We start from the raw sequence: 26,659 nt of genomic DNA, 5'->3' as shown, positions 1-26,659 counted from the left end.
ATTGGTGGGATCAGGAAAGAGATAAGGGGCGTTAGCGGAGGCTGCCTGAGAGGGGGGAGGCAAAAGCCCATGGATCCTCAGGATTTTTGCGTTGGGTCACCCAAATTCACCATCAGATCACATAGCATGTCCATGGCTACATCTGCACCCAAAAAATCATACATCCACTGCATTCGTTCAGAATATTTTTTCTTGTTTTCCTCCTCTAAAAACTAGGTGCGTCTTATGGTCAGGTGCGTCTTGTGGAGCAAAAAATACGGTACTTCCATTCCCCTGCCTTGCATCTTCCGACAGTCAGCTTCTCTGGATGTTACGAGAAGGGGAAAACTTTTCTTTCTCCATGCCCTGCATAATTTGACAAACTTCCCTAAGGTCGCCTCTCGCTAGCCTTTTCTCTAAACTATGAAGTCCATCTGTTTCCCATCCTTGTGGACCCCGCCATGTTCAAAGGTGCAGAGCCACTGAAGTACACCACATCTGGGCATCGCTCACACCTGCTCCCATCCCCACACCTGTCGAGGTTCTCCGGATCCTTCATTTGCATGGTGGGCCTCAACCTTGGTATGCAAATCGCCAAGCCCAGCTCCTTATTCATTTCCTCTGTGTAACCCGGCCAGGGCCTTGTTGCAGAATGTCGATGGGAGAGCCATACATCAGGTTCAAAACATATTCAGCATCTTTCAAGAATTAATAATTTGAAGAGTAGTTGGAGGCGCCGTGTTCCGAAAGTAAACTAACTTGTTTGGCAGCCCTGGCTCGGAATGCTAATGAAGGCGAACAGTCGTTCCTCTAAGAATTATGGAATGGGTGAAGATTAATTGACAAAGGAGCCATGACACACATATTTTAGTATTTATATTTCATCCCCCTTGGAGGGCGGGAAGAAGACTATGTGAGGAAAATGAAAATTAAATGTGGCACACCTGACCTAAATTAATAATGGAAAGAGACTGACGTTGACCCCGGAAGCCTAGCAGGCGTTTACATAATATGCAGCGCATATGAACCAATGTTAGCAGGGTGCATGATGGGAAATTACGCTGGAGCAGAGGGGTTGCAATGTTTCAACTCTGGCATAATGTTATGCACAGCGCAGGGCAGCCACTCACTTCGTCAGTGGAGCTAAATGAGAGCTTCAAAGTACTTATTGCAACCAGAATATAAGCATGGATATCTTGTCATGTGCTTTTAATTATATTAAACAGGACCCAGCCAGAGCTAAGCATTTTTAAGTCCCATTGATGCCACTGGGAAAGTCAAGCATATGCTTAACTGTCTCTGCCAGAGAAATTAATAGGATGTTCTGAGCATACACCGATCCTAGCCTGACTGCACTGGCTGCCAATTACATATTGCTTAAGGTTCCTGATTTAAGCAAGACATCCAGGAATCATAGAAGCCGTTAAAAGCTTCTGATTGGATCCAGGAACATCCCATCTTTGGGTCCGGCACTTTGGCACAAGTGAGCTGCCTTGCACCAGAGCGCTGAACCCAAAAATGAGCACAATCCAGATAAAGCCATTTCATGGGTATTCCTTTGGGATGAAGGGAAGGGAAAGGTCAGCAAGGCTTCTCAGGTCCCCTTTCCCTGCATCAAAGAGCTGCTTGACCCCTATCCTCTCAGCCACTCAGAGCAAAAACATGCCTCACTTCCTGTTAAGTTGTGGGTGAACATATCAGACGACACAGCAGTTCTTCAAACAGCTCTTGTTTATTCACAGGCCAGAACAGAACTGAGCTGAAGGGTTCAGCCAACCTGCTTATATAGAGCTCAACTACAAAGCAACAGTAACAACTTTCTGTAACTATCCAATCCCTGAACGTCACTTTCAATTCCTTATTTGCATATGTGGACCTGAGTGAAAACTATCTACAGTATCCCCCTGCTGGCCCAGGGTGAGAACTTCAGTACATAACACTTCCTGTCTCATCAACAACAGCAATAAGAAAAAACTGAGGTTAGACTTCATGGGGCCAAGAGAATGAGGAGGAGAAATACTACAGCAAAAGGAGGCTTCCCCTTTGTTTTGTATTCTGTGGTCTGTGTTTGCCTGAGCTTGAGTCTGGACTAAGGATTCTGAGCCCCTGTATTCTGATTCAATACATGATATCCAATCACAGAACATTTCAGGATTTGGGCCTCTGCCATTGGCCCTTAAACTCTGACTTACGATTTGCAGCTTGGAAGTTTAGACAGCCAATCCCGTTGGGAGTGGGAGTGGCCCAGGCCTTCAGAAATGTATATAAGCAGTTGCTTTGCCCCTGTTGTTCAGTTCTGTTTGTTTAATAATGTTCTTGCTGTTATCACTGTGTCCTGCCTTGTGGGAACCCATCTACACTTCACCCTTAGCCAGCCAGCCACCTTCCTGTGACAGAGGAAACCCCCTGGACTGCTGGAGCACATTCTCATATGCCCCCACCTGTTCCACTCACCACGTTGCCAGTGCCCAGTACATGTGCAAAAGTGCAAAGGGTTTTCTTTTCTTCCGTCTTTCTTTCCCCTTTGGAGATGTTCCCCTTTGCTCTAGCCATGTAGAAGGAAATGGGGTGATCTTTAAAGTACAGTCCTCGCAAGCACCCCGATTTGGATCAGCCAGATGTTGAAATGCAATTAGTTTCTAGGTAAAGGTAAAGGGACCCCTGACCATTAGGTCCAGTCACGGACGACTCTGGGGTTATGGCGCTCATCTCGCTTTATTGGCTGAGGGAGCCGGCATACAGCTTCCGGGTCATGTGGCCAGCATGACTAAGCCGCTTCTGGTGAACCAGAGCAGTGCACAGAAATGCCGTTTACTTTCCCGCTGGAGTGGTACCTATTTGTCTACTTGCACTTTGACGTGCTTTCGAACTGCTAGGTGGGCAGGAGCTGGGACCGAGCAACGGGAGCTCACCCTGTCGCGGGGATTCGAACCACCAACCTTCTGATTGGCAAGTCTTAGGCTCTGTGGTTTAACCCACAGTGCCACCCACATCCAATTAGTTTCTAGGCCCGATTCAAAGTCCTGGTTTGGACCTATCAAGTATTTCATGGCTCAAGACTGCAATACCTCAAGGACTGCCTGTCTCCATATGAACTGAACCAGACCCAGCAATCCTCATGCAAGACCCTTCTTTGTGTGCCTCCTCCACAAGAGGTCTGGAGGGTGGCAACATGAAAACGGGCCTTTTCTGCGGTGGCTCCCCATTTGTGGAACGCTCTCCCCAAGTGAAGTTTGTCTGGCATCTTCATTATAAATCTTTAGGTGCCAGATGAAAACATTCCTTTTCCACTAGACCTTGGACTGATTAGCAGTCTATGTCCTTTTAGATGTGTTTGTGGAAGAGGTGGGGTTTATTGGTTTGTTCTGTTCTTGTTTTTATTATGTATTTTGTGTTTTTATTTTGCATTTTTGTGATGATAATTTGAGAAGTATTTGGGCTCAATTTCATTTATTAATGGATTTGGAAACCAGGTCTCTCATGCCTAATGGCCGCTATACATATAGCATGATCCTATGTATGTTTACTTAGAAGTAAGGACAGGTGCAGGGATTTTGAAATGGCAAATGCTCCCACCTTGGCTCACCCAGTGCTGCCAAGGTCATGGGCCCAGTCAGCAACCCAACTGCTGGGTCAGAGGAGAAGGGTGCAAGATAAGGTTACCAGATTTTTTTCAATGAATCCGGTGACACTTTTCAACTTCAGTAGGAAGGATAGGATTTTGTAAATCTGGGGGCTCTCCCCGGAAAACGGGGACGTCTGGTAACATTAGTGTAAGAGCATATGAACAACTCTGCTTTGTTGTTGTTTTTTAGTCCTTTAGTCGTGTCCGACTCTTTGTGATCCCCTGGACCAGAGCACGCCAGGCACTCCTGTCTTCCACTGCCTCCCGCAGTTTGGTCAAACTCATGCTAGTAGCTTCGAGAACACTGTCCAACCATCTCGTCCTCTGTCGTCCCCTTCTCCTTGTGCCCTCCATCTTTCCCAGCGTCAGGGTCTTTTCCAGGGAGTCTTCTCTTCTCATGAGGTGGCCAAAGTATTGGAGCCTCAGCTTCACAATCTGTCCTTCCAGTGAGCACTCGGGGATGATTTTCTTAAGAATGGATGCATTTGATCTTCTTGCAGTCCATGGGACTCTCAAGAGTCTCCTCCAGCACCAGAATTCAAAAGCATCAATTCTTCGGCGATCAGCCTTCTTTATGGTCCAGCTCTCACTTCCATACATCACTACTGGGAAAACCAGAGCTTTAACTATACGGACCTTTAGCTTTAACTCTTTAGCTTTAACTCTGCTAGATCTGGCCAAAGGCCTGTCTAATCCAGTGTTCTGAAGCCAGCCAAATGCTTCAGACACAGACAGCCTCCGACAATGGAGGCAGAGCCCAGACATTGTGGTCAGCAGCCACTGATGAGGTTTGTTTTCATCTATAATAAACAGGTGTAATAGAATTGGCAACAAGAAATCAGGGGATGCAGAATGGGAAAGAGTACTTTAAAAATTGGAGAGCAGTGTCACCTAGTGGCTTTGGGCTGTCACTACCCACCCAAAGATGTCACGCTGCAGAAAAAATTGGTGGTTATTGATCAGGGGTCAGCAAGCTTTTTCAGCAGGGGGCCGGTCCACTGTTCCTCAGACCTTGGGGGGCGGACTATATTTGGGGGGGATGAACGAATTTCTATGCCCCACAAATAACCCAGAGGTGCATTTTAAATAAAAGGACACATTCTACTCATGTAAAAAACACGCTGATTCCTGGACCGTCCGCTGGCCAGATTTCGAAGGTGATTGGGCCGGATCCAGCCCCTGGGCCTTAGTTTGCCTACCCATGTTATTGATGAAGCCTACAGAAACATTACCGTTTCGTATACAGGGCTGGTCATACCATGCCCTTTTGTGTGTGAAGAGACATGAATGCAGGATGTTTGAATTTTTTTAAAAAATGAATTGTCCCTAGCAAAGAAGGGAGGCAACATTTGAGCTGCCCTTTAAGTAACAAATATATATTGGGCTCACAGTCTTCATACCGTATATATATATATTTGGCATGTTGTTACAACAGGCATCTTACCAAGCAGGAAGGGTGGATCCAAATGGTCCGCATCTTCCAGGCGTGCCTGGAGTTGTTCAGCGACCACCCGCTCAATTACTTTGCCCAAGAATGGAAGATTTGAGACTGGGCGATAGTTGGCCATAATGGTCAGGTCCAAAGATGTTCTTTTAAGAAGCGGTTTAATAATCACGTCTTTAAGGGAGTCTGGGGAGGCTCCCTCACAGAGGGAAACATTCACCACCCCACAAAGCCCTTTGCCCAAGCCCTACCTGGATCGCTTTTATGAGCCAGGATGGGCAGGGATCAAGAAGACAGGTGGTCGGTTTCACTCATACAAGCAGCCTGTCCACATCCTCAGAGGTAACAGATTGGAATTCACCCCATACAACCTGGCTAGGCAGACTCTGACACTTGCCCAGTCCAGCCCTGCTCCCACAGTGGAGTCTACCTTCTTCCAAAGCTGAGCTATTTTATCTGCAAAGAACTTTGTAAAGTCATTACAGGAGATTTTGGAGTCCTCACCAGACTACCAACCACCTGAAAGAGTCTCCTGGTACTGTTTGAAAGAGATTGGCCTAGAAATCTTGTGCTGCTGGGCATTGCCACCACATATGGTGTTATCTTCCTCTTCTCTTACATCCGCTCCATCTGGCATTTAAACAATACAATTTGGCAGGTGTATAATTTATATTTGAAATTTAATGCCACCGCTCTATTTTTGGAGGAGATAATTTTCCTTGGGGGCTTAGACGATAACAAAATCCATCTATTTTCAGAGATTTCAGCATCTCGTTACTTTTGCATAAAAATTCATTCAGCTCGAAGATGGCTGGAGACACGAGGGCTGTAGACACCTTCAGCTACCAAAAAGAGGGGTGAAGGAATGGAATAATTATAAGAGAAAAATAGGAGGATTCACTGTATTGTAAGACACAGCCCCCAGTTTTTCTGGGTATTCCTTTAACCCCCTACAGCTCCAACAATCCTCTCCTCTCTCTCTCTCTCTCTCTCTCTCTCTCTCTTCCCTTGGCTAAAACAAAGTGTAGCATCGCACAATGTGCAATCTGCCTATAGAATCCATTGCCACAAGATGCAGAGTGGCCATCTCTGTGTCTTGTGGCAATGGATTCCACAGATGAATCACACGCCATGTGAATAATGGCTTTTGTTTGTCCGCCCAAATCTACTGTTAGTAAGTTTAACTGGATGAGCTTCAGTTCTGGAATCACGAGAGGATGAATTATGTCCCTCTGTTTACCGGCATTTCTTGTGTTTATTTCTACCTGTCTTGTGCCCCATTTGGTCTCTTCTCTCCCCCCCCCCACACACACACAATAACCCTTAAAAGTCTCAAATGTTTCAGCCTTTATTTTCAGGGAAGATCCTTGAATCCTCTCGTCGTTTGGGCTGCTCTTTTTTGAACAGAGCGATGGCAGAACTTCAGTATATTTGCTCATTATACAGGTTTACCAGGTTCTCTGTACAGAGATCTTTCATTACACTAGCACTAGTGAGAAAGAACTCTCCCATATATAAAGGGCTGCTTTGGAGTGCTCTTTGCTCCTGGATATAAGGGTGTATTTTGTTTCCAGAAGTCTTCATCTTTTTTTTCCCTACAGAAATTGTGGCACCTGACAGATGAGATGGTAGATTTCTAGAGATACTGGAGAGGGCAGCATGCATTGTACATGACCACAAAGGGAGACTGCCTTGAAAGAGTTTATTGTGTGTTAAAGAGACAGAGAGGTTTCTGCATGCCATTTGTGGAGCACATTTCTCTTCCTGCATGGAGATTCCCTGTTCGGGGCGGGGGGGGGGGGACTTACATAGAAAGCAACACACTGTGGTTTGCAAAATACTACCTGCTCTTCAAGCAGGCATCAAAATATCACACTCCATTATTCTGGATTAGCTAATCAGGGGTGAATATGTTCCTTAGCCCCATATTCATAACCACTAACATGGATTAGAACATATTTATTGTTTGTTGAATTTCTATGCCAAACCCAGATGAAGACAAAAGGGTGTGATTAACTTGTCTGGGAAACAGGGAACTGAAAATATCTCTTTTGTTACACTTGATGGGTGTTTGGTGGAGGGCAAGGGGAACCATGGGGCAGGGTTCAGGATGCTCAGATTACTGCCACCAGACCTCCCCTTTCATGATGTAACCATGATGTATTAGTGATGTAGTTTGGGGGGTGTAACATGGGGATTAGCAGCTAATAAAAGTTTGGGAGCTCTTTTGTTCGGGGCTTCCATCTTGTTCCACCTGGTGGCAGGTGGGAGTCCTGTTGCGACCGTCTTCAATAAAGACTGGCTGACAGTCTTCAATAAAGACCAAGCCTACTGGCTGCTGTTTTGCTCTGGTATTCCTGGCTGGTGTCCTTTCTTGTCCAAGGGAGCCCTCAGATTTATCCGTTAACAAAGTGGAGATTTGAACCCAGGCCTTCCAGCTCATAGCCCAGCACTCTAACCATTACACCACACTGGCGCTCTTGGACTACAGCTCACAGGAACCCTAGGTGTAGCCCAAAACATCTGGAAGGGCAGCAGGTGTTGAAGACGACCCTGTAGATTTGGAGGCTTCCTATATCATTGCTGTGTTCATTTATAACCTGTCTTTTTCCCTGAAAGAGACTCAAAGCATCTTACAGCTAAAATAGAAACAGATATAATAAAACATTTGGGGGTGGGGGGCGTGGCAGTCATCACCACCTGTCAGGGATGCTTTAGTAGTCATTCCAGGGGGTTGGACTAGATGACCCTTGGTATGCCTCTACAATTCTAGGATTTAAAAGCAAGGAAACATTGGTAGAATGTGTGTGTGATTTTTTAATTATTATTAATTAAATTTGTATGTCGCCCTTTATCCATAGATCTCAAGGTAGTTCACATCATAAAAACACAATTAAAAAAACACGTGCTTATATAGGCATGAGATTTATTAAAACATACAGGTCATTACAACATCATGCCCTATATTCCAGAAGACGCCGGACAGACATCTCTAGGGGCTGCTCTTGCTCTGCATTTCCTGTCTCTTAGCAGGGGGTTGCTATCCCCGCCCCCTCGAGCGCATCTCTCTACGAGCACCGCCCTCTTCCTCTTTTCCCATTCATGATTTTCCCGACTGACGTCACTCCAACGCCCCATCCAATGAGCGAAGCCGTCAGCCTCCCTGCCATTCTCAGCATGGGAAAACTCCTCCCACTACCTCTCCCTTGAAGGGGCGGAGCTCCTCCTCCTGTCTCCTCTTCTTTTTTTTTTTAACCCCTCCTGGACTAATCCCCTTCCCCCTCCCTTCCCTCCCCACGGCTCTTATTGGTCGGCGGGGGCGTCTAACCCCGCCTCTTCCCCCCCACATAAATCTCTCGGGGTTTTTCTTTACAAAGTCCCCGCCCCGCAGTCCAAAGCGAGCGAGCTCGACAGGGGTAAAAAAAGGAAAACCACCCACCGGCTTGGAGCGACATAGGTCTCTCCCAATGAGAGACTGCTTTGCGAGAGATGCTTCTCTCCCATTGAGCTGAGAGAGGGCGTCCGCCCGCCCCCCCCGCTGCCTCGCCCCGCCCCTCCGCCTGGTGGGCGTGCGGAAGAAAGTGGGCGGGGCGGGCGAGAGTCTGCGGCGGCGGCGGCGAGTCGGGCGGTGGGAGCGAAGGCAGAGCGAGTCGCCCCGCTGTTTGCCCCCCCCGCCCCTCCCTCCTGAGGGAACACCAACGGCCGGAAAGTGACGGTTGAGGGTGCAGGGGCGCGCGAGGGGCTTCTTTTCCCGCCCTTTTCTGACGGGTGGGGGGGGGGGGAGAAGCCTTTTTCTGAGGGAGAATCGCTGAGGCGGCGGCGGCCGGTTCCTCCCTCCGCCAACCGCGGCGGGCCGCGCCCTCAGCTCCGCCGCCGGGTGAGGAGGGGCGATGGGCGGGCCGGTGGTCTCCTAGCTCCGCCGCCGCCGTCGTGGCCCGCCGCCCGCTCCGAGGCCCGAGAGCGGCCCCCGCGGCTCCCCTGCCTGACGCCTCCTCAGTCCGCCGCCCTCTGTCGTCGTCCTCTGTCCGCGGCCTGCCATGTCCGGGGTGGTGCGGACCCTGAGCCGCTGCCTCCTGTCGGCCGACGCGGCGTCGGGCCGGGGCGAGAGGCCGCCGGGCGAAGCGGGGAAGGAAGGCGGGCGGGACGCGGAGCGCGAGGCCCGGCGCCGCAGCCGCGAGATCGACGCGATGCTGGCCCGGGAGCGGCGCTCGGTGCGGCGCCTGGTCAAGATCCTGCTGCTGGGCGCCGGCGAGAGCGGCAAGTCCACCTTCCTCAAGCAGATGCGCATCATCCACGGCCGCGAGTTCGACCAGAAGGCGCTGCTGGAGTTCAGGGCCACCATCTACGAGAACGCCCTCAAGGTGAGCGGGGAAAGGTGGAGAAAGGTTTAAAAAGGAGGGTGAGCTTCAATAAATTGTAAATGCTTAGGTGGCATTGTCTTCACTTTTCCTCATCCCTCCTCCTCCCGTTTTTCCTTTCGTGACGTGTCTTAAGCCTTCAGGGCCGGGGGGGGGGGCGTCCCTCTGGACACCGCTGGGCTGGTTTGCTTGCTGGCTTGCCTGCCCCCTCTGTATCCCAGTTTCCCTCTCAAGGGGCTGTGCAGAGCCCCCTCACCCGTGAAGTAGGTTTAGGTTGACAGGAAGACGGTGACAGGGCCGAGATCACCCAGCGTGCTTCACGGCTGAGTCAGGATTTGAACCATGGCCTCCCACATCCTGGTCGTTACACTGCCGAATGTTGGGAGAGTCGGGTCAAATTCTTCATGCGGTGCATTGGCAGCCTACAGACCTCCTTCCCACTGCAGCCAGAAATGGCCACCAATTTGCCTGGCTTTGAAAGTGGGTTAGACAAATCCGTGGAGGAGGAAAGGGCTCTCAGTGGCTCCTGGCCGTGATGGCTATGCTTTGGCTGCACAGTCCCTGAGGGAACAGAGCTTTATGAATTGTAGAGTTTCTGGAAAACACAGGAGGGGAGTGGGCTCTTGTGTTCAGGTTCTGCTTGCATGTTTGCCATTGGGGAATCTGGTTGGCCACTGGGAGAAGAGGATGCTGGACTAGCTGGGCCCTTGGCCTGATGATGATTCAATTTTCAGCAAGGCTTTTCTAACATCTGGAGGTCCAAAGGTTTGCATTGACTTAGGAATGCTGTTTTGAGTGGTGTACAGAATGCCCTGAATAAGTAGGTTGAAATAAAATGGGAGTGTAAGGCATACTGAAGCAGATGACTGGGGAAAACAGTGCCAGCACATCTCATACAATTGTATAAACCCTACTACAGCCCTGTGAGATGGAGCCAGACGATGGGTGGAATGAGTGTGGTGAGGCTGTTATGCGTTCTGTTTAGTGTGCATTGATTCTGAGGGAAAGTAGTGTGTTTTGTATTCCCTCAGTTACAGTGTGTACACACTGTCAGGTAGGAGATGAGAAGCAGGCAACTGGTGGTGGAATTGTGTGTTGCTTTGAATGGTTTGATTAATAACTAGAAAGCTGTGCTATAAGCATATTTAATAAAATAAACTGGAGGAATATATGGAAGGCAGCCTGTCAAGTCATAATAATAAAATGATTATTACTGTATGCTACTTTTCACCACACGTCAATGTATGTGCTTCATATACATCCAGTTCAACTTTACAATGATCCTGTAAGGTAGGAGAGCTAGGCGACGGGTGGAGTTGTGTAAGGGGAAGGTGATACCAATGTGGGTACAAAGAGATGGGCTGTCAGTGTTATGCTAGGTGGCATTATATTGCTTTTCCTAAGTAGTCTGTTTTCTATAATTTATTTGAATTATTCTTGGAACAGTATTCTTGGTACCACTGTACTTGGAATCATAGAATTGTAGAGATAGAAGTGACCCAAAGAGTAATCTAGTCCATCCCCTGCAATGCTTCATACAATTTTGTATCCATTGGGTTGGTTGACACAAAAGGATAAGCCAAACCATGTCTTACCAGGACTGCATAAACATATGGACTCACAGAGCTAAGCATGTCATCCAAACCGGGTCTTATGGTTAAGCTCTCTCATTGCTAGCCATGGTTTATTGTTGGCTGCAGATCAGAGCATAACCATAAGTCCCAGTTTGGATAACATGGCAAACCAAACCATTACTTACCGTAGTTCAGAGTAGGGACAAAAAAGGACTGGGGAAGGAGCAAAGAAACTGCAAGGTCTCTGGAAGGCCGTGTATTTGTGCGGTTCCAGTGAGCCACAGTTTAGCTTACTGTGTTGTGCAAACCATTCTTGAAATAGTCCTGTAAGACCAATATTTGGAAGCCAACTTCTCTCAGTGTTCCTGTTCTCATTTCTTCCCTCTTTCTCCTATGCATCCTGAATAGCCCTGTCCCACACCTCCTGGATTATGGCTGTGTTTCTATGCTTTGATTGTCTGTTGTTCAAATGGAATTATGTGGGAGGTGCAGATTACATGATTTCCCTTTGTGGTATGTCCAGGTGTGAGGAGTAATGGTGTTCTCCATTACCTCTTGGTGTCACCTTCCTGCCTAAATTCCAAAGACTGACATGGAGGAGAGAAGGGTTCCAGGTTTCTGGAATTAGAGGATGGGATGATAGAAATTTATGCCATCAGCAAGTATATAGACTCCCTGGAAGGGAGTTTAGGCACCCTTCATCACACAGTTCCAGTGTGTCTTACAACCATATAAGTAAAACATATTCAAATTCAATAAAACAATTTAAAACAAACTGAAGACTGTACCTCAGACAATAGAGATGGTCTCACAAAATTCATACTACTTAAATGTTGAAAGCCAGGATAAGGAAATGTATCTCCCGCAAATGGCTATGTAATGACAATCCTTGGCATACCTCCATGGGGAAGGAGTTGCATATTTTAGGAGTTGTGACAGTCAGTGTCCTCTTCCAGCATCTGTGTTTCCAAGAGTGACAGAATGTGGAATATTGGCTGCTTTCTTATTCTTTGCTTTGTCATTGACATGGATCAAAATCCACAGGTCACCATTAATGTATGTGTTGAAATGAAATAGATGAAAATTGCCCATCTCTGTTTAGAGTTGAATGAAAATGCACGTGTGTTGCTAAAGTGAGCTAAGGAGTTATTAATCTGGGCAGAGTTACACCTGTGCCAGTCCAGTTTTTAACCATGGCAAAGTAAGCTTATTTCTCTCTCCTCTTATGTGAGAACTCCCTCTCCCTTCTATTTTTTGAGCTTAGCTCTGCTTAGAATTGTATATGTACCAGACTTCTTGCTGATTGTGCAATGCTCTAAATTACAGTTTGCAAACCTGGTTAGAAGGATCACTGAAGCTGACCTTGGTAATTGCAATGTATTAAAATGACATCTAGAATAACAAGTGTTGAACCTATGGTATGTGGACTCAGTATGTCCACACTGGCCACCTCAGAACAAATTCAACTCAACTCAAACCTAGCCATTTGCACATATTGCTGTCTTAGAATATAAACTAATAAGTAAAGAGGGGAGGTGTAGAGTTGGAGGAACAAGGAACTCAGCCAAGATATGCACACCCTGCCAACTGCACAGACTTGTTTTTAGATATTGCTCCCCAGCCTTCAGGGTTAAAAACTTTCCTTTAAAAATACCAGGAATCCACATTTTCTGTTGTACAGACAATATAAACCTGAATATTGCAAGCAGGTTCTAGGCTATTGGTTTTGACAACTATACTGTAATGCTTCTGCAGAGATGCATTATTCGGTAAAGGTAAAGGTACCCCTGCCCGTACGGGCCAGTCTTGACAGACTTTAGGGTTGTGCGCCCATCTCACTCAAGAGGCCGGGGGCCAGCGCTGTCCGGAGACACTTCCGGGTCACGTGGCCAGCGTGACATCGCTGCTCTGGCGAGCCAGAGCTGCACACGGAAACGCCGTTTACCTTCCCGCTAGTAAGCGGTCCCTATTTATCTACTTGCACCCGGGAGTGCTTTCGAACTGCTAGGTGGGCAGGAGCTGGGACCGAACGACGGGAGCTCACCCCGCTGCGGGGATTCGAACCGCCAACCTTCTGATCAGCAAGTCCCTGTGTTAAAAGATCGGCAAGCCCTAGGTGCTGAGGCTTTTACCCACAGCGCCACCCGCATCCCGCATTATTCGGTAGGTTCACTTAAAAAAAAGCTCTGCTGCTGTACACAACCAATTCTTTATAGCATGAGCTTTCATTGCCAAGAACCTCCTTTATCAGATGTTCTTCTCTACAAACTAATACAATAATAAACATGTTAGTTTTTATGGTGTTACAGAAGTTGGTTTTCTTCTTCTTTGCCACAATATTACTAGTATGTTTGTGGTAATGCTCACAGTGTTCTTGAATGTTACACAGCCCTTGAAAAACAAGCCCCTACTTGGAAATAAGGATATAAATTTGCTCTGAAAAATGTGTTCATAATCATATTGTGGGCAAATTGTATCTGAAACCAAGCAATCACAATAAGCTGCTGTGCTAAAGGAGGTTATAAATGGGAAGAAGACCTTATGAAGGACTGGCATAAACTAGAAATAATATTTAGCTTTTTAAAACCCAGCAACATAGTTTAGCTGTAAGAAATAAGATGATGAGGACTGAACAGTTGAAGAGGAAACAGGGAAAAGGTAAAATGAAAGAAGGTGCATTCATGCTCAGATACAGCAGTGGACTGAAGGGTAGCTTTAAATGCGTGGATTTAGAAACCCTTCAGTAGGACAAGGAGGGAGAAGTTGTCATCCTGGAGTTAATGAAGGCGGTACCCTTTGGGACAGGCACATCTTGATCTTCTTGATCTTCTCACATCACCTTGTATTATTGTCTGCTTGTGACTTAGGCACAGAAATGTGAGGAGCAGTGGATGTGGCACTGAATTTCTGCTGGTAACATGCAAGTGGATAGGGGTATAGTATCGTTCCACAAGACGATTTGTGTTGTAGAAGTCATGTGCAAGAGCATTATCAGGTTGTGAGCTATTGTATTGGTATTAGAAAAGCAAAAATTGTGTATTCTGACTTGGTGTGATGTAGTGTTTGCCTTTTACGACTGTGCTTATGACAATGAACATTGGAGTTCTGTAGTTTCATTTAATTTTTATTATCAGAATTGTAATTTTTTATAAGACCACTGGCTCAAGTGGCAAGTGTGATACATTTTTCAGTTGCTCTTAGAACATACAAGTATGTGCTGACTAATGGGATTTGGATGTGTTCACTGTCCTAAGCGAACATGTAACTGAGCATTTATTGTTATTTTTTAATGGCTCTTTTTAAAAGAAAAGAAAAAACCTATGTGGTTCTGTTGCTCACACTCTGCATTTTTACTGAATTCACTGAACTATTAATCAATATTGTCCCTAACATTAAACCCAAGAAGAGAACCTGTGAAGTATTTCACTTTAGCAAGCAGTACAGTAGCATTTAGGCCTTCTAGGGAAATTTCATTTTCATTTACCTCATTAAGATTAATTGCACAATTATTTATTGTGATATTTTAATGACTATTTGTGTAAAGAAGATAGGTGTTTGTATTATGCTCTTCAGGGTTTGAAAATAGTTGCTGTTTCTGTTATAAAAATGCAGCCTTTTTGAACTGAATGGCCATCTGTCATTGTCAAAGAAAATATTGCTGTTCTAGTACTTTCACAGATTTTATATGTGCTTCCATTTGACAGCCAAGAAGAGAGTTTGTAATCTTGAGGTTAGGAAAAGTGATGAAATGTGTATCCATATAGAGAAAACATAACTTAAAAGTAAGTGGATGGATTGATTTAAATCACTAAGAAGAAAAAACCCAGTTTAAATCCAGTTGCCCACTTATAAATTCACACTTCCCTAACAGGCATATGTTTTGCCTTGTTACTGTAATAATTAGAGTGTATTAGTTTTTAGCCAAATAGAGCCATTATGTAACCCTTCAGCAAAATTCTTATGTATATAGAATTATGTTTGCTTACAGATAAGGTGTATGCACATGGAAGAATTCTAAGCAAGAATGCTTACTTGAAAGCTAAGTTTTGAATCCTGTGCATCCTTGTTTGGCAACCAGTCCCACCAAACAAATTAGAACTCCCTTCCAGGGAAATATGCATAAAATAGGGCTGTAACATGTCTTAGGTGTTAAATACAGATTATAGAAATGCATTCATACACCAAGGTAATACTTGTTGTAGAAGGGAGTGGTGATGGATATGGAACAAAACAGTGTTTTTCCACTTTATGGTAAATTAATGTCCATACTACATATAGTTTCAGAATTGAACACAACACATTGCTCAGGTAACTGGGCACAAAACAGAAATGCAAGATAATTTGCATGAACTCAATGGATGATCCTGGTGAGATATAATATATTGTCACCTGAATTCTAGTGCTGAAAATGACTTGCTAATTGATGCACAGTATCAAACCATAATATATGAACTCTTGTACTGTACTTGTACCGTTGTAGCACCTTAGAGACCAACTAAGTTTGTTCTTGGTAATTTAATTTTTTTTTTAATATATTTCGACTGTTTCATGCCAACACGGCTACCTACCTAAATCTTGTAATGACTGATGAAGATGTTTTCTTCCTCATTCTTTCTCTTCAAAGAAAAGCACTATTTCATGAAGGGATCATAAATTCAGTTTCATGACATTATAAATATGAATTTAAGTTCATATTAAACCAGGTTTCTTTTTAGAAGAGAAACATATTAAGCTAAGCTTAAAAATTAAATCAAATTCAATTTTTTATGTTACCATTTTAGAACATCATTTTTTATCATGAGTAACCAATTATTGAAACCTTCCCTATTTCTTAGGTGTTAAATACAGATTATAGAAATGCATTCATACGCCAAGGTAATACTTGCAATTGGTAAACAATGGCAATACTTGCATATAGTTTAAATTATTTTTGTTTTTGAAACTCTTCTGGTATCATCCTGTCTTCTTAAAGTCTTTCTATTACAGAGAAGACACACAGTTAACAAAATGCTGAATGTAAGCCCCTAATCCAAAATTTACTTTTCCATTTAGCGCAGGCAATGGTTTAGAGTCGTAGCTTTTCCTAGCATTTTATGGGGCAGGCTTCCCAAACATCAGTTTTGCTTTGGCTTAAGTAAATAGTCATTGGTTAATGATGGTTTTGCTTGTTAACCAAGGCTAAGCTTCAGGGCAGTTTTTTATGAGAAGCGCTAGTGTTGGGAATACACAGACTCTATTAGTTCAATATATCCACCTGGAATAGAAAGTATATAAAACACCTAAATTAGCACATCTGACAATCACATGACTCATACAGTACTATTGTATAAATGGTTAGTTGGAAGTAAATCCCTCTATGTTCAATGGACCTTACTCTCCAGTGCAGTTTTAAAGTTGACTTTAATTTAACTTGCTAGATCAAAGTCATCAGCAAATGCAGCCTTTGGACTAACAAAAGTCAGCTGCTGTTGCTTTGGTGGTCAGCTGGCAGTGTGTAACCTTAGGAGCTGAAATCTGGTTTATTTCCATGTGGGTTTATCATCATGTGTGTAGTGTTCTTGGTAAGGACTGCACTGTTCCTCTGAAATGCCTGAACTTGTAGAGCCATAAATTTCAACAAGAATTGCCACAGTCTGAAGAATTCCTCAACTACTTCTGCATACCCAAGAGCCAAGACAGTCCTTCTCTATTTTCCTTAGTAGCCCCTTCCTTTCCACCACCCCCCTATCCTGCATAATAGTTAGCTTTGAATAATTTCAGTAATTTCCAAAGTGGTTTGTCATGAAACATGAGGAACTTCCCTTTTGAAGAGGAAACAGTCAAACCTCACTGTGTGAACATGAGTCATTATTATTATTATTATTATTATTACTATTACTATTCTATTAAAACACAAAATGCATTATGACATATGCTAATGAATACAATCACCATTTAGTAGTAAATAATTCTTCATAGTAAAATAGTGATTTGTATAAAACATAGTTCTTAGCATTCATAGTACTGTAAGAGTTAACTATTGTTACAAAACACTCCTTGAAGATACACAATGGGTCTTGATGTCTTCCAGATGAACTCTTGCTTTTAAAGAATTGACTCTTTCCTTGGTAGAGCAATGGTTGTGAGGTGATGCTTAATAATGCTTTCCTCTGATGTTCTGGGATAGAGGCTAGGCTGGAAAACCTGTAAGATCCTGACTTGTTCCTTGCATCCTTTCTTTTAAAAAGATGCTACCTTGGCAGGTAACAGTCTTCTAGTAATCTGGTAATGAGGTTGATGTTTTTGTTTGCAGGTTACAGCTCTCTTAGTTAACTAGAATTGATATTTTAATTGCAAATTTATTAAAGAAAGGGGGGGGGACAAAAGAAGAAAAATCAGCTCACATTCACAATACAACAAACATCAATACATCCATCTTAATCTATACTTGCAGATTGATGTATGTTCAAATAGGTATCCTTAATGTTTGTAGAAAAGTTTCCCACCCCTGCTGCCGGGTGTTTAAGAGTAAGAAGTGTAACTCTAACCTGGGAAAGTTTAATATGCTTTGGAAGCTAAATATTCAGTGTTTTTTCTCTCTTAAAGTAAGGCATTTCTAAGGCCTTTTCTAGTCCTGCAATTTCAGTCTGAACACTTTAACAACTATTGCACAAATTCTGTGTTGGATCTATTCAGTTGTAATACAATGTAATATTGATTGTAATCCTGATCATGGATGTTTGGGGCACTCCCAATAAGTAGCTCTAATCAGTTTGCATCTCCCAGAGTCCAACCATCATTTTTTTGTTTGCATTAAGACAACTCTCAAAATCCCTTCTCCCTTTCATTGGATTTACTTGGAGACAGAGAGTCGTATTATAGTTTACAGACATAACTGCAGTTACAAATACAAAGATTGGGTTGTTAAGTTCCTGTAGGCTAAGTAAAGGGAATTGTATTTTGTTCATGTGTTTAGTCTTTTAACTCTGTATACAAATCTTGATGTTTACACTACTCACCTGGGGAATAGCAGCATTTGAATGAATGATGAAATACATGGAAATATTTAAGATTCTTTGCTTTGATATTGTGTTTGCAAGACTCATAAAGGCCAGATGATGTATGTTTGAAGTGTGTTGGACAGGTTTCCTCAGGCAGCAAAATGGAACCATTTTAGTTACTTTTCTCCCATGCCAATAAGGTTAAGAATTTCTACTGGCCTCCTAAAAATCATAGTATAACATGCATCCTGGATGCTGCAATATGACAATCTTTTCATTAACGGTATTAATGCATCCAGGCTGCTGCCCAGCACTAAATATAGGGTTTGTAATATATAAACACTATATTCTCCCATGTTCCAAATCTCTAGGCTCTTCTTCCCATAATCTTGTCAAATGTGATGCAAATGTTTAGGAGAAACTGTTAGCATATTTTAAAAGGTCTGTATTTTTAAAATATTCATGTTATTTACTTAATATTTAGTGCTGAAGTTGGCGGTGACTTTGGAGCTCAAGAGTAGCACATGAAATAATCTGCCATGAGAGTATTATGCCGATAAAATGCATGTTTTTAGAGAAGCAGTTGGGTGGGTTTTTTCTATAATACCTGCAGTTGGCATCTGTCTTGAGAGATAATGGAAGAGTGTGCCATCAGGGGTAAAGTCAAACCATTGAAGAGTTACAGCACCTGCTGCAGCTGTAGAGGCCAATATAGATGAGACATGCTTTATTGCAGCTGGGGCAGATGAAGGTACAGTAGAACCTCTACTTACAACCGCCTCAGGTTCCAAACGCTTCAGGTTACTCCGCTAACCTGGAAGCGTTACTTCAAGTTGAGAACTTTGCCCCAGGATGAGAACAAAAATCATGTGCCGGTGGCGTAGCAGCAGCAAGAGGCCCCATTAGCGAAAGCATGCCTCTAGTTAAGAACAGTTTCAGGTTAAGAATGGACCTCCAGAACGAATTAAGTTTGTATCCAGTTTCATTGGTACAGATGCACCATGGGATTCCTTCACTCCTCCCAATGGTCATTTCTCCACTGGTCATTGCTGTGGATACACAACCTGACTGACTTGTCTCCAGGCACTGTGGTTGTCTGCAATGGACTCCCACATGACAGGATTAATGTTGCCAGCCTTCATGTCAAGTTTGCAGACATCTTCTTAATACAAAGTTTGCAGATATTTTCTTAATACCTAGTTACTAGTTCTTTTTTCTGCCTATTCCAAAGCTCAGGTTGAGTTATGGAATCTTACCCTATTTTTAATCCCCATAATGGCTCTGAAGCATGAGTCAGAGAAAGTGGTTTGCTTTTAAATGAGCCAAAATTCTAACTAAAATTGGTCACTGTACACATATAACAGTTTACTGTATTTATTATTATTTACTAAAAAAAAATTCTGCTGTTCAATCAAGGATCACACCCAAGGATATTTACAATATAAAAACACAAAAATGTATACACAACATAGTAAAAAACACACACACCTTAGTTTAAAATACTGTTGATTGTTTAATTAGCCAAAGGCCTGAGACAGAAGGAATGTTTGCCTGGAGCCTAAAGATATGTAACAAAGGCATCAGGCAAGCATTCCAAAAATGGGGAGCCATGACAGAAAAGGCCCATTCTCATGTTGTCACTCTCCAGACCTTTTGTGGAGGTTCAGGGCAGCCAAAGTTGTTGAGCTTCTTTGAGGGGAGCCAGTGATCTACCATTCACCTTAAACTGGATTTGCTTGTCATTCACTTTTTGGTACATGACCATAAACACTACAGAGTATGCATCAACAGAAGAACAACTTATTATATATATTTCTATATCCTGCCTTTCTGTCTGATAGCAGACCGACCCCAAGACAACTTACAGTAAGGGAAAAATAAATAAATAATATTTTTTTAAAAAGACACTGATGACTTACAAATGTTATGGGCAGCAGAATGAGAAACGTTAGCCACTGTCCAGTCCTTGTGTTTATGTGAATGTGATTGTTAATCTACTGTATATTTGGAAAGTGGTTTGTATGTCTGTCTGTTCTATACATTTGGACACCTCACGAGATACCTTTGCCAAACACAGCATTAGGGTTTTTTAGGTGGGGGCAGCAGTCTTCAGTGACGTTTGGATACCAGGTGCCATTTTGAATCAAGTTGGCAGACCAAAACATAACACTAGATTGTCTTTCCCCAGTTTTTGGCATAACAGGTCCAAAGTCACAGATTCCACTTTTTAAAATTGTAATACAAAAGCTTTATTTTTGTTTCTATAAATACCTAGACAGCGCTGGGCACTCCCCACTAGTACTATATCAAACTTTTAAATCTGCCAGTACAGATTTGTGTAGGCAAGTTGTGAACAAGTTGCCATAATACTAGCAGTGGTTGCTCAGGAAAGCTTTGATTTAGGGACTAGGATTAGTTTTGTGTGAAATGTAAGGCAACAGGTAGGTATTGAATGCACGCCATCCTCTTGTTCTGTGTACACATTCATAAAATTTAGGAATTGCTGATTGGTGGACACTGGATTTAAATCCCCAAAGTAATATTGTAACTCTTAGAAGCACTATTTATAGCATTGTAATTAAATAAGTCAAAATACCATTCTTACCTATTGGTTGTAAAATGACTACCTGGGAGTTATACTTCTCTTTACCACTTATTGGAAATAATTTTGAAGAGGGGTGAAATAAAAAAGAGCAGCCACTCCATGAGAACAAGCACCACAGAAGAAGAGAACGAGTATGGTTCTGATAGGAAACTATTATGATCTCATTCCCCAGTGTAGGAAATCTTTCAGGCAAGGGCTGCAGCTGTGCAATGGTAACCATTTGAAAGCTGCTGGAGTGAAACAAGACTGCATCTAGATGAGTTTAAAGAACTTTAGAACACTGGAGCCTTAGCAGGTGAAAGGTCAGAGCTAGCTTGTATGGGGAGGGATGACGCATACATATTTGCAACCCAACTTAAGAGGCCAGTGGAAGATAATAGGCTGTAGCAAGCACAATATGGCTACAATATTAATAGCTTTCTTGCAATTGTTCTGTTGTTTTATATACCATTCTACAAATTGGATACAAATGTACGTAATGCAAAATATCTTCAGATACTCATTTGTACCGTTCATTAATGTTGTAGCAAAGAACGCTCTGGAAGAGTAAAATGGGTGTTTCATAGCTTGATTAGCCTTTTAACATTTGTTGTAAATCTCTTTCATTCTCGTAATGCATCTTACCCATAATAGAAACTTCTATGCGGTGGGCATTGAGATAAGGTTTAACTCCTTAAAATGACCTCACAATTTATAATTGCTTTTTGTCTGTATCATTTCACCTTTGATTTATTCTTAAATGGAAAACCCCAGCTAAAGCAGTAAACATTGTTGTTGGCAAACCAAATACTTGAGAATGGGAGCAGGTTTTTAAAACTCTTAGTTGCAGTTCAGTGAAAAAGAATGTTAACTGCATTCCTTGAGTTCATAGCTTCCTTTTTACAGGCTTTTAATAATTGTACTATGCTTTGTGTTGAATGCATGCTCTTTGAACAGTTTATCTGAAGGATTAAATTGTATGGAGATGAAGTAATAGTCATTCAGGGTGGCTCAGTGTTTACATTAGAGAAACTGCATTAGAATGGATAGTTGAAAAATTTTAATTAGCTGCCCTTTTGCTGGAATACTGGAGAAGCTGCAACTTTCCTACATTGCTAAATCTAGCAGCCTTGAACCTGCTTCTTCATGATATTTTACTGCTAAATCTTGCACTGAAGCTTGTTTCTTATCCTTGATCTTCAGCATTAAAGTTCTTGGGTGTACTCCTTAACTGTAGGAATGAATCCTGAGGTTGATGCTTGGCGGGTGGGATAAAAGAGCTCCTGAATAAGTATCATCATGTAAAATTTTAAAAAGTAAATATGGGTAGGGCAATGCTTACTGTTATAATCTTTGTGTGGTTAAAACAGACAAGCCTACATTTTAGAAAATGACATTAGTCATAATGAACAGAAGTTGCAACTAAGGATTCTGTAGTTGGGCTTCCTTTGTCTCCCTGCTTTCCAAAAGCAAAGAAATTGGGAGAAAATTAATACCTGTGAAGCGATAAAAAGAAAATATTTAGTTAAAGCTTTCTAATTAGCCCCCTTATTCAATCTTCTTTAGAAGATTGAAGTCTGGTATGGATGTTTGAAATCTGAGGTTAAATGTGCTTAATGCAAGTCTTCTATAGATAGGCAACAAAACAAATTTTGATGTTAACTGATCATATCAACTCAGATCTGTGATAAGTACTGTGCTCTTTGACTAAGGGTCCATAATGAAAGTATTTTTAAGGAATTGCACAGTATGAAAGAATTGCATTGTTTCTAGGGGATACTAAATGAGGATGCTTTGCCTCTGTATACAAAATCGTTCATTGCATGTTCTAGCAAGTTGACAGTGTTTCTCATGGTTTTTATTTTCGTGGCTTGATCTATTACAAGGAGAAATAGATTGGTTTCAGGACTTGTTATGAACTCTTACTGCTTGGAATGCTATTACTGTATGTGATCCAAATACATTTTATTGGGGGTTGCATTTACAGTAACTAGTAAAGAAGAAAAACTTATTGAAGTGACTGGTCAGAAATCACATAACTGCACACTGCTAGAAGATTCCATAATTCAGACCTTTCCTGAAACTTGCCAGAACACCACAGAGGCCTCTTCCTTCTATCCTCAGCAAAAGCTAAGGTATTGGTTAGAGTCCTGACTCAAGAGTTCGTATAACCTATGTAAGGGGCCGTTTATTTTTCACAAAATTCTGGCACCTAATGTGAGTATGCACAGAGTTTTTCCTTTTCAGGGATGCCAATAGTTGAAAAATGGCTAGTAGGACAGGCTAGGGTGTGTAGATAAACTGGAAAAAAGGGTAGAAGCTGAGGGTGAAGCAAATAGAGATGCTTCTAAATGTTCCTGACTCCTCCTGCAAGATGAGCAGGTAAGGAGCCCTCACTTCTGCCATTACTGTTAGCTAATGCCATGATACAGCACAAAGACAGACTGCCACTTACATAAAGGTGTTTTAACTTCATCTCATATTTTATCACAGCCAGATATATATATTAAAAAATTGATTGGTTTTAAGTGTCATTTCAATTCTTCATTTTATATAGTTCTTTCCTTCAATGTAATAGTTTTTTCTTTGGTCACTAAGTGTATTTATCTGTTCCTCTAGGGCTGCAGGGTTCTAGTCGATGCACGGGACAAACTAGGGATCCCTTGGCAGTATACAGAGAATGAGAAGCATGGAATGTTTCTAATGGCCTTTGAAAATAAAGCTGGGGTGCCCATTGAGCCTTCTACGTTCCAGTTGTATGTACCTGCCCTGACTTGCCTGTGGAAGGATGCTGGGATCAAGGAGGCGTTTAGCCGTCGAAGTGAATATCAGCTGGTGAGTATGCCAAACAGAACTTTGTTACCAGTTCATGGTGAAAGTGGGCTAGAGTATTATTGCCACCATCCATTTTCAACTCTCAGCTCTACCCAACATGACAATTGATATGGATTCATTTGTATCATATAGCATGAGCATAATTTGGCCATAAAGCAGTGGTAGTAGCCTAGTGAGTATCTTTAGTTTTAGAGGGCTTTCTAGAATAGTATGTAGCAAATATTCAGTAGAATGGTAGGTCTGACTCAGAGCAAGTTTTAAGTTTATCTAAAGCAGTGGTTTTCAAACTTTTTTCTCTGCACCACACTTTCAGAATAAAAATTTGCTCACACCACACCATTTTTAAAATAAGAAATACATTGGAAAACAAAAAGAAACAACACCTAACAGTGGTTGATTTAGAACATAGAACCACAACTAGTTCATAATATGATCATGGGACATCCAGAAACTATAAAACTATGTAGCCACATAAGAACAGGAATCATTCTCAAAATATAATATTGTCTGTCACTGAATCTTCCCACCACACATGCCGTCCTCTCCTGCCACAGGAGTTTTAGTTACTCTGCCAAAGATGACACAGACCTGACAATGTAGCTGATACACACAATAAAGCTTTTGTCACCCTTTTAAGAACCACTGGTCTAAAGGTAAGAATTGAAGCACAGGTTATTTAACCAAAGGCATAGTTCATACATCCCAGTAAGCTCTAGTTAATAGTTTACTGTGGTCACAGCTTTATGGTCTGTTTCACTGTTCTCCCCTAGCAGGAGGATGAGACAAATGCAATCTCTGGCTTTGTGTTGTGTCTCATCCATGGATTCTGGTTTGTTTGGCTCACAACAAACTACAGTTTGTAGCCAAGGTTTGCTCTTGGCTTACTGGTTGGGGCTTTTTGGAGTGAAGCAAATTGCAATCCCTTGTTCTAATATAATGCTAAATTGGGGGTTGTGAACTTGTGTGTGCTAATGATAGGGAAACAAACAGCTCAGGAGGCACATCATGGCAACCCATGAATTATGGTTTACTGTGACTTGTGAATTGAGGCAAAGTGCAAAGTTTCATTAACAGCATCAAGTTTATGGTGACAGTCCATTGCTCTCTCAGAACCTCCTCCTAATCCAAATTGGAAAGTATCCTGGCAATAATATGAATTAGTATAACTTTATTGAATTGAATTAATGGTTTTGATGAATTTGTAGTTTTCCTTATATGCTATTGTGTTTGATATAGTGATTGCAATATTTGTTGTTTTTTAATGCTACTGTGATTATTGTGAGCTACTTTGAGCTCAACGTTTTTGTTGTTGGGAAAGCGGGATGCAAATATTAAACAAATCAAATTGCCTAATGGAAAGAGTCTAGGACCATAGGAGCGCTGTCTAAGCACTTGAGGCACTCTACTTTTATAGACAGTGCATCAAGTTTCTGGCTGTGAATCCTTGCCTGGGACCTTGAGCCTTTAGCACTGTGTGGGTGGATTGTACAATAGTGGTATTTTCTCAGCTTCCCTCATTCTCCCTTAAAGCACACTAAGTAGCTTCCTCCCATCTGTGTCTCATGGTAAGTCCCACTGTCTGCATTATGGAAGCAAGTCTTTGAGTGACAAAAGCTTCATTGTGTATATCAGCTACATTGTCAGGTCTGTGTCATCTTTGGCAGAGTAACTACAGAATAAGAATTCTTTGATAATTGGTATGTGGCTCCTCCCCTTTGGATATGAAAGGAATATATTGCTTTCTCTGGAGATCCTGTAATTTCTACTTTCTTTGGCATTTTTTGTATCAACCCAAATGGTAGAGGCTTAGGGACCAAATTTCATGTTTGTTAGTACTGCTAATAGTTACTGGTATTTCCATTCTAAGCAATCAAAAGCTTTGAGGATGTCTAGGGACGTAATTGTCAGTGGGAGTTTAGTTGCCTTGCTGTGTTCAATCAGATTCAGTAGTTCCTGATGGGATCTGTTATATTGCAACCAGGGATGAAGCCAGTCTGGCCTGGGGCTAATAATTTGTGTAGGAAAAAATTTAGGTGGTTAGTCAAGATTGATGTGAATATCTTGTAGTCTTGGTTTATTAATGAGATTGGGTGGTATGATTCTACTTTGAGACTGTCTTTGAGTGGTTTTGGGATAGAGACTATCTTGGAGGAGGTCCAGGTTTTAGGAATTGGGCCCCCTTTTATGATGTCACTGAATAGGTGGGTGATGTTGGGCATTAGGGGTTCTTTGAATTTCTTGTAGAATTCTGCTGTAAAGCCGTCTGGGCCTGGGGCTTTGTGTGGTTTCTGGTTTTTGAGGACTGTATCTATTTCTTCCAGGGTGATAGGACTGTCCATTAATTCCTGTTCCTCATCTTGTAGGTGTTTTCTGGTATAGTAGGTCATTTCCCTATTGTGCAGATAAATGAGAGCATTAGTGCATGAACACAACTCTGCTTCCCTAAAAAGTGGTATTGTTCAGGCTGGCAAGAAAGCAGTTTATAAACCACCTCAGTAATATTTTCTGGGACAAGTGTGATGTTTATTCAAGGGGGGGGTCATAGTTAGTTGTTGAAGTGTAGTGGTGGGGGGAGAGATGAGAGACCCAAGCCTTAAAAAATGCTTCAACATCAGCATCAACTGTTCAGCTCCCAGGCAGTCAAAATCTACAAATTTTTCACTCTGTTGAGTCCCAAACCCAGTAACCAAACCAGGGAAACCTTCTTATCTAAACTCTGAAGAGCCACTGTTCTGTTGAAGGTGACAGAAGATGGACCACTGATGTGAATCGGTGCATGTGAAACTTCAGTCTTTTTCAGTTAAAGGGGGGAAAGGCTTTATGTGAAAATGTCTGTAGTCACAAGTTTCACAACTAAAAAATCTACAGCTATGAATCCATTTTTTCACCTAGACTGTGTATTATAAAAGGAAGATAATTTCTTTTTTCTAGTTGGCAGTTATGTTTAAAGAAAAGAGGCTGTGTGAAGTAGCTGACTTGACTATTTGCTTTAATGTGTGCCTCTCTCTCCTCCTTCCATAAAAAAGTTTCCGGAAACAATCTTCAAGGTGTTCTTTTTGAGAATATGGAAAGTGTTGCTTTGAGTAGTAATTTACTGACACCTTTCAAATGTTTTCTCTGTTTCAAACATTGACTTCTGCAGTTCAGACTATGGCAGACTTGTGCTTCATTTGGCTTGACTCCTGAACAAACTTCAGGCATGTGTCCTGAGAGGGTAACTTGCCCTACCACATCACTAAAAGAAGCTGCTTAACTGAGCTCTATTTATTCATTTAAGTCA

The 26,659-nt window shown here is 42.5% G+C and overlaps 2 protein-coding genes across 7 annotated transcripts in view; both read left to right on the top strand.

Moving 5' to 3' along the window:
• The window catches only part of CARD11 (caspase recruitment domain family member 11), a 324,316-nt gene that overhangs the window by 118,961 nt on the left and 178,696 nt on the right, over window positions 1-26,659 (top strand). The gene's annotated exons all lie outside the window — the stretch shown is intronic.
• The window catches only part of GNA12 (G protein subunit alpha 12), a 33,591-nt gene continuing 15,549 nt past the window's right edge, over window positions 8,618-26,659 (top strand). Inside the window, exons 1-3 of one of the 6 annotated variants that reach the window (XM_083413675.1) lie at window positions 8,618-9,133; window positions 9,220-9,409; window positions 23,164-23,379. In XM_083413675.1, coding sequence (XP_083269801.1) covers window positions 9,236-9,409; window positions 23,164-23,379 — 390 coding nt within the window. In that variant the 5' untranslated portion in view covers window positions 8,618-9,133; window positions 9,220-9,235. Of the gene's footprint in view, window positions 9,410-23,163; window positions 23,380-26,659 lie in introns of all 6 variants that reach the window. The other 5 variants (XM_083413673.1, XM_083413677.1, XM_083413674.1 and 2 more) reach the window with 5 other exon arrangements.

This window comes from Podarcis tiliguerta (assembly GCF_965153285.1).
Source record: "Podarcis tiliguerta genome assembly, chromosome: 14".
Taxonomy (NCBI): Eukaryota; Metazoa; Chordata; class Lepidosauria; order Squamata; family Lacertidae; genus Podarcis; species Podarcis tiliguerta.
The sequence above is the reverse complement of the archived record's forward strand: the minus strand, read 5'-3'. Positions and strand labels throughout refer to the sequence as shown.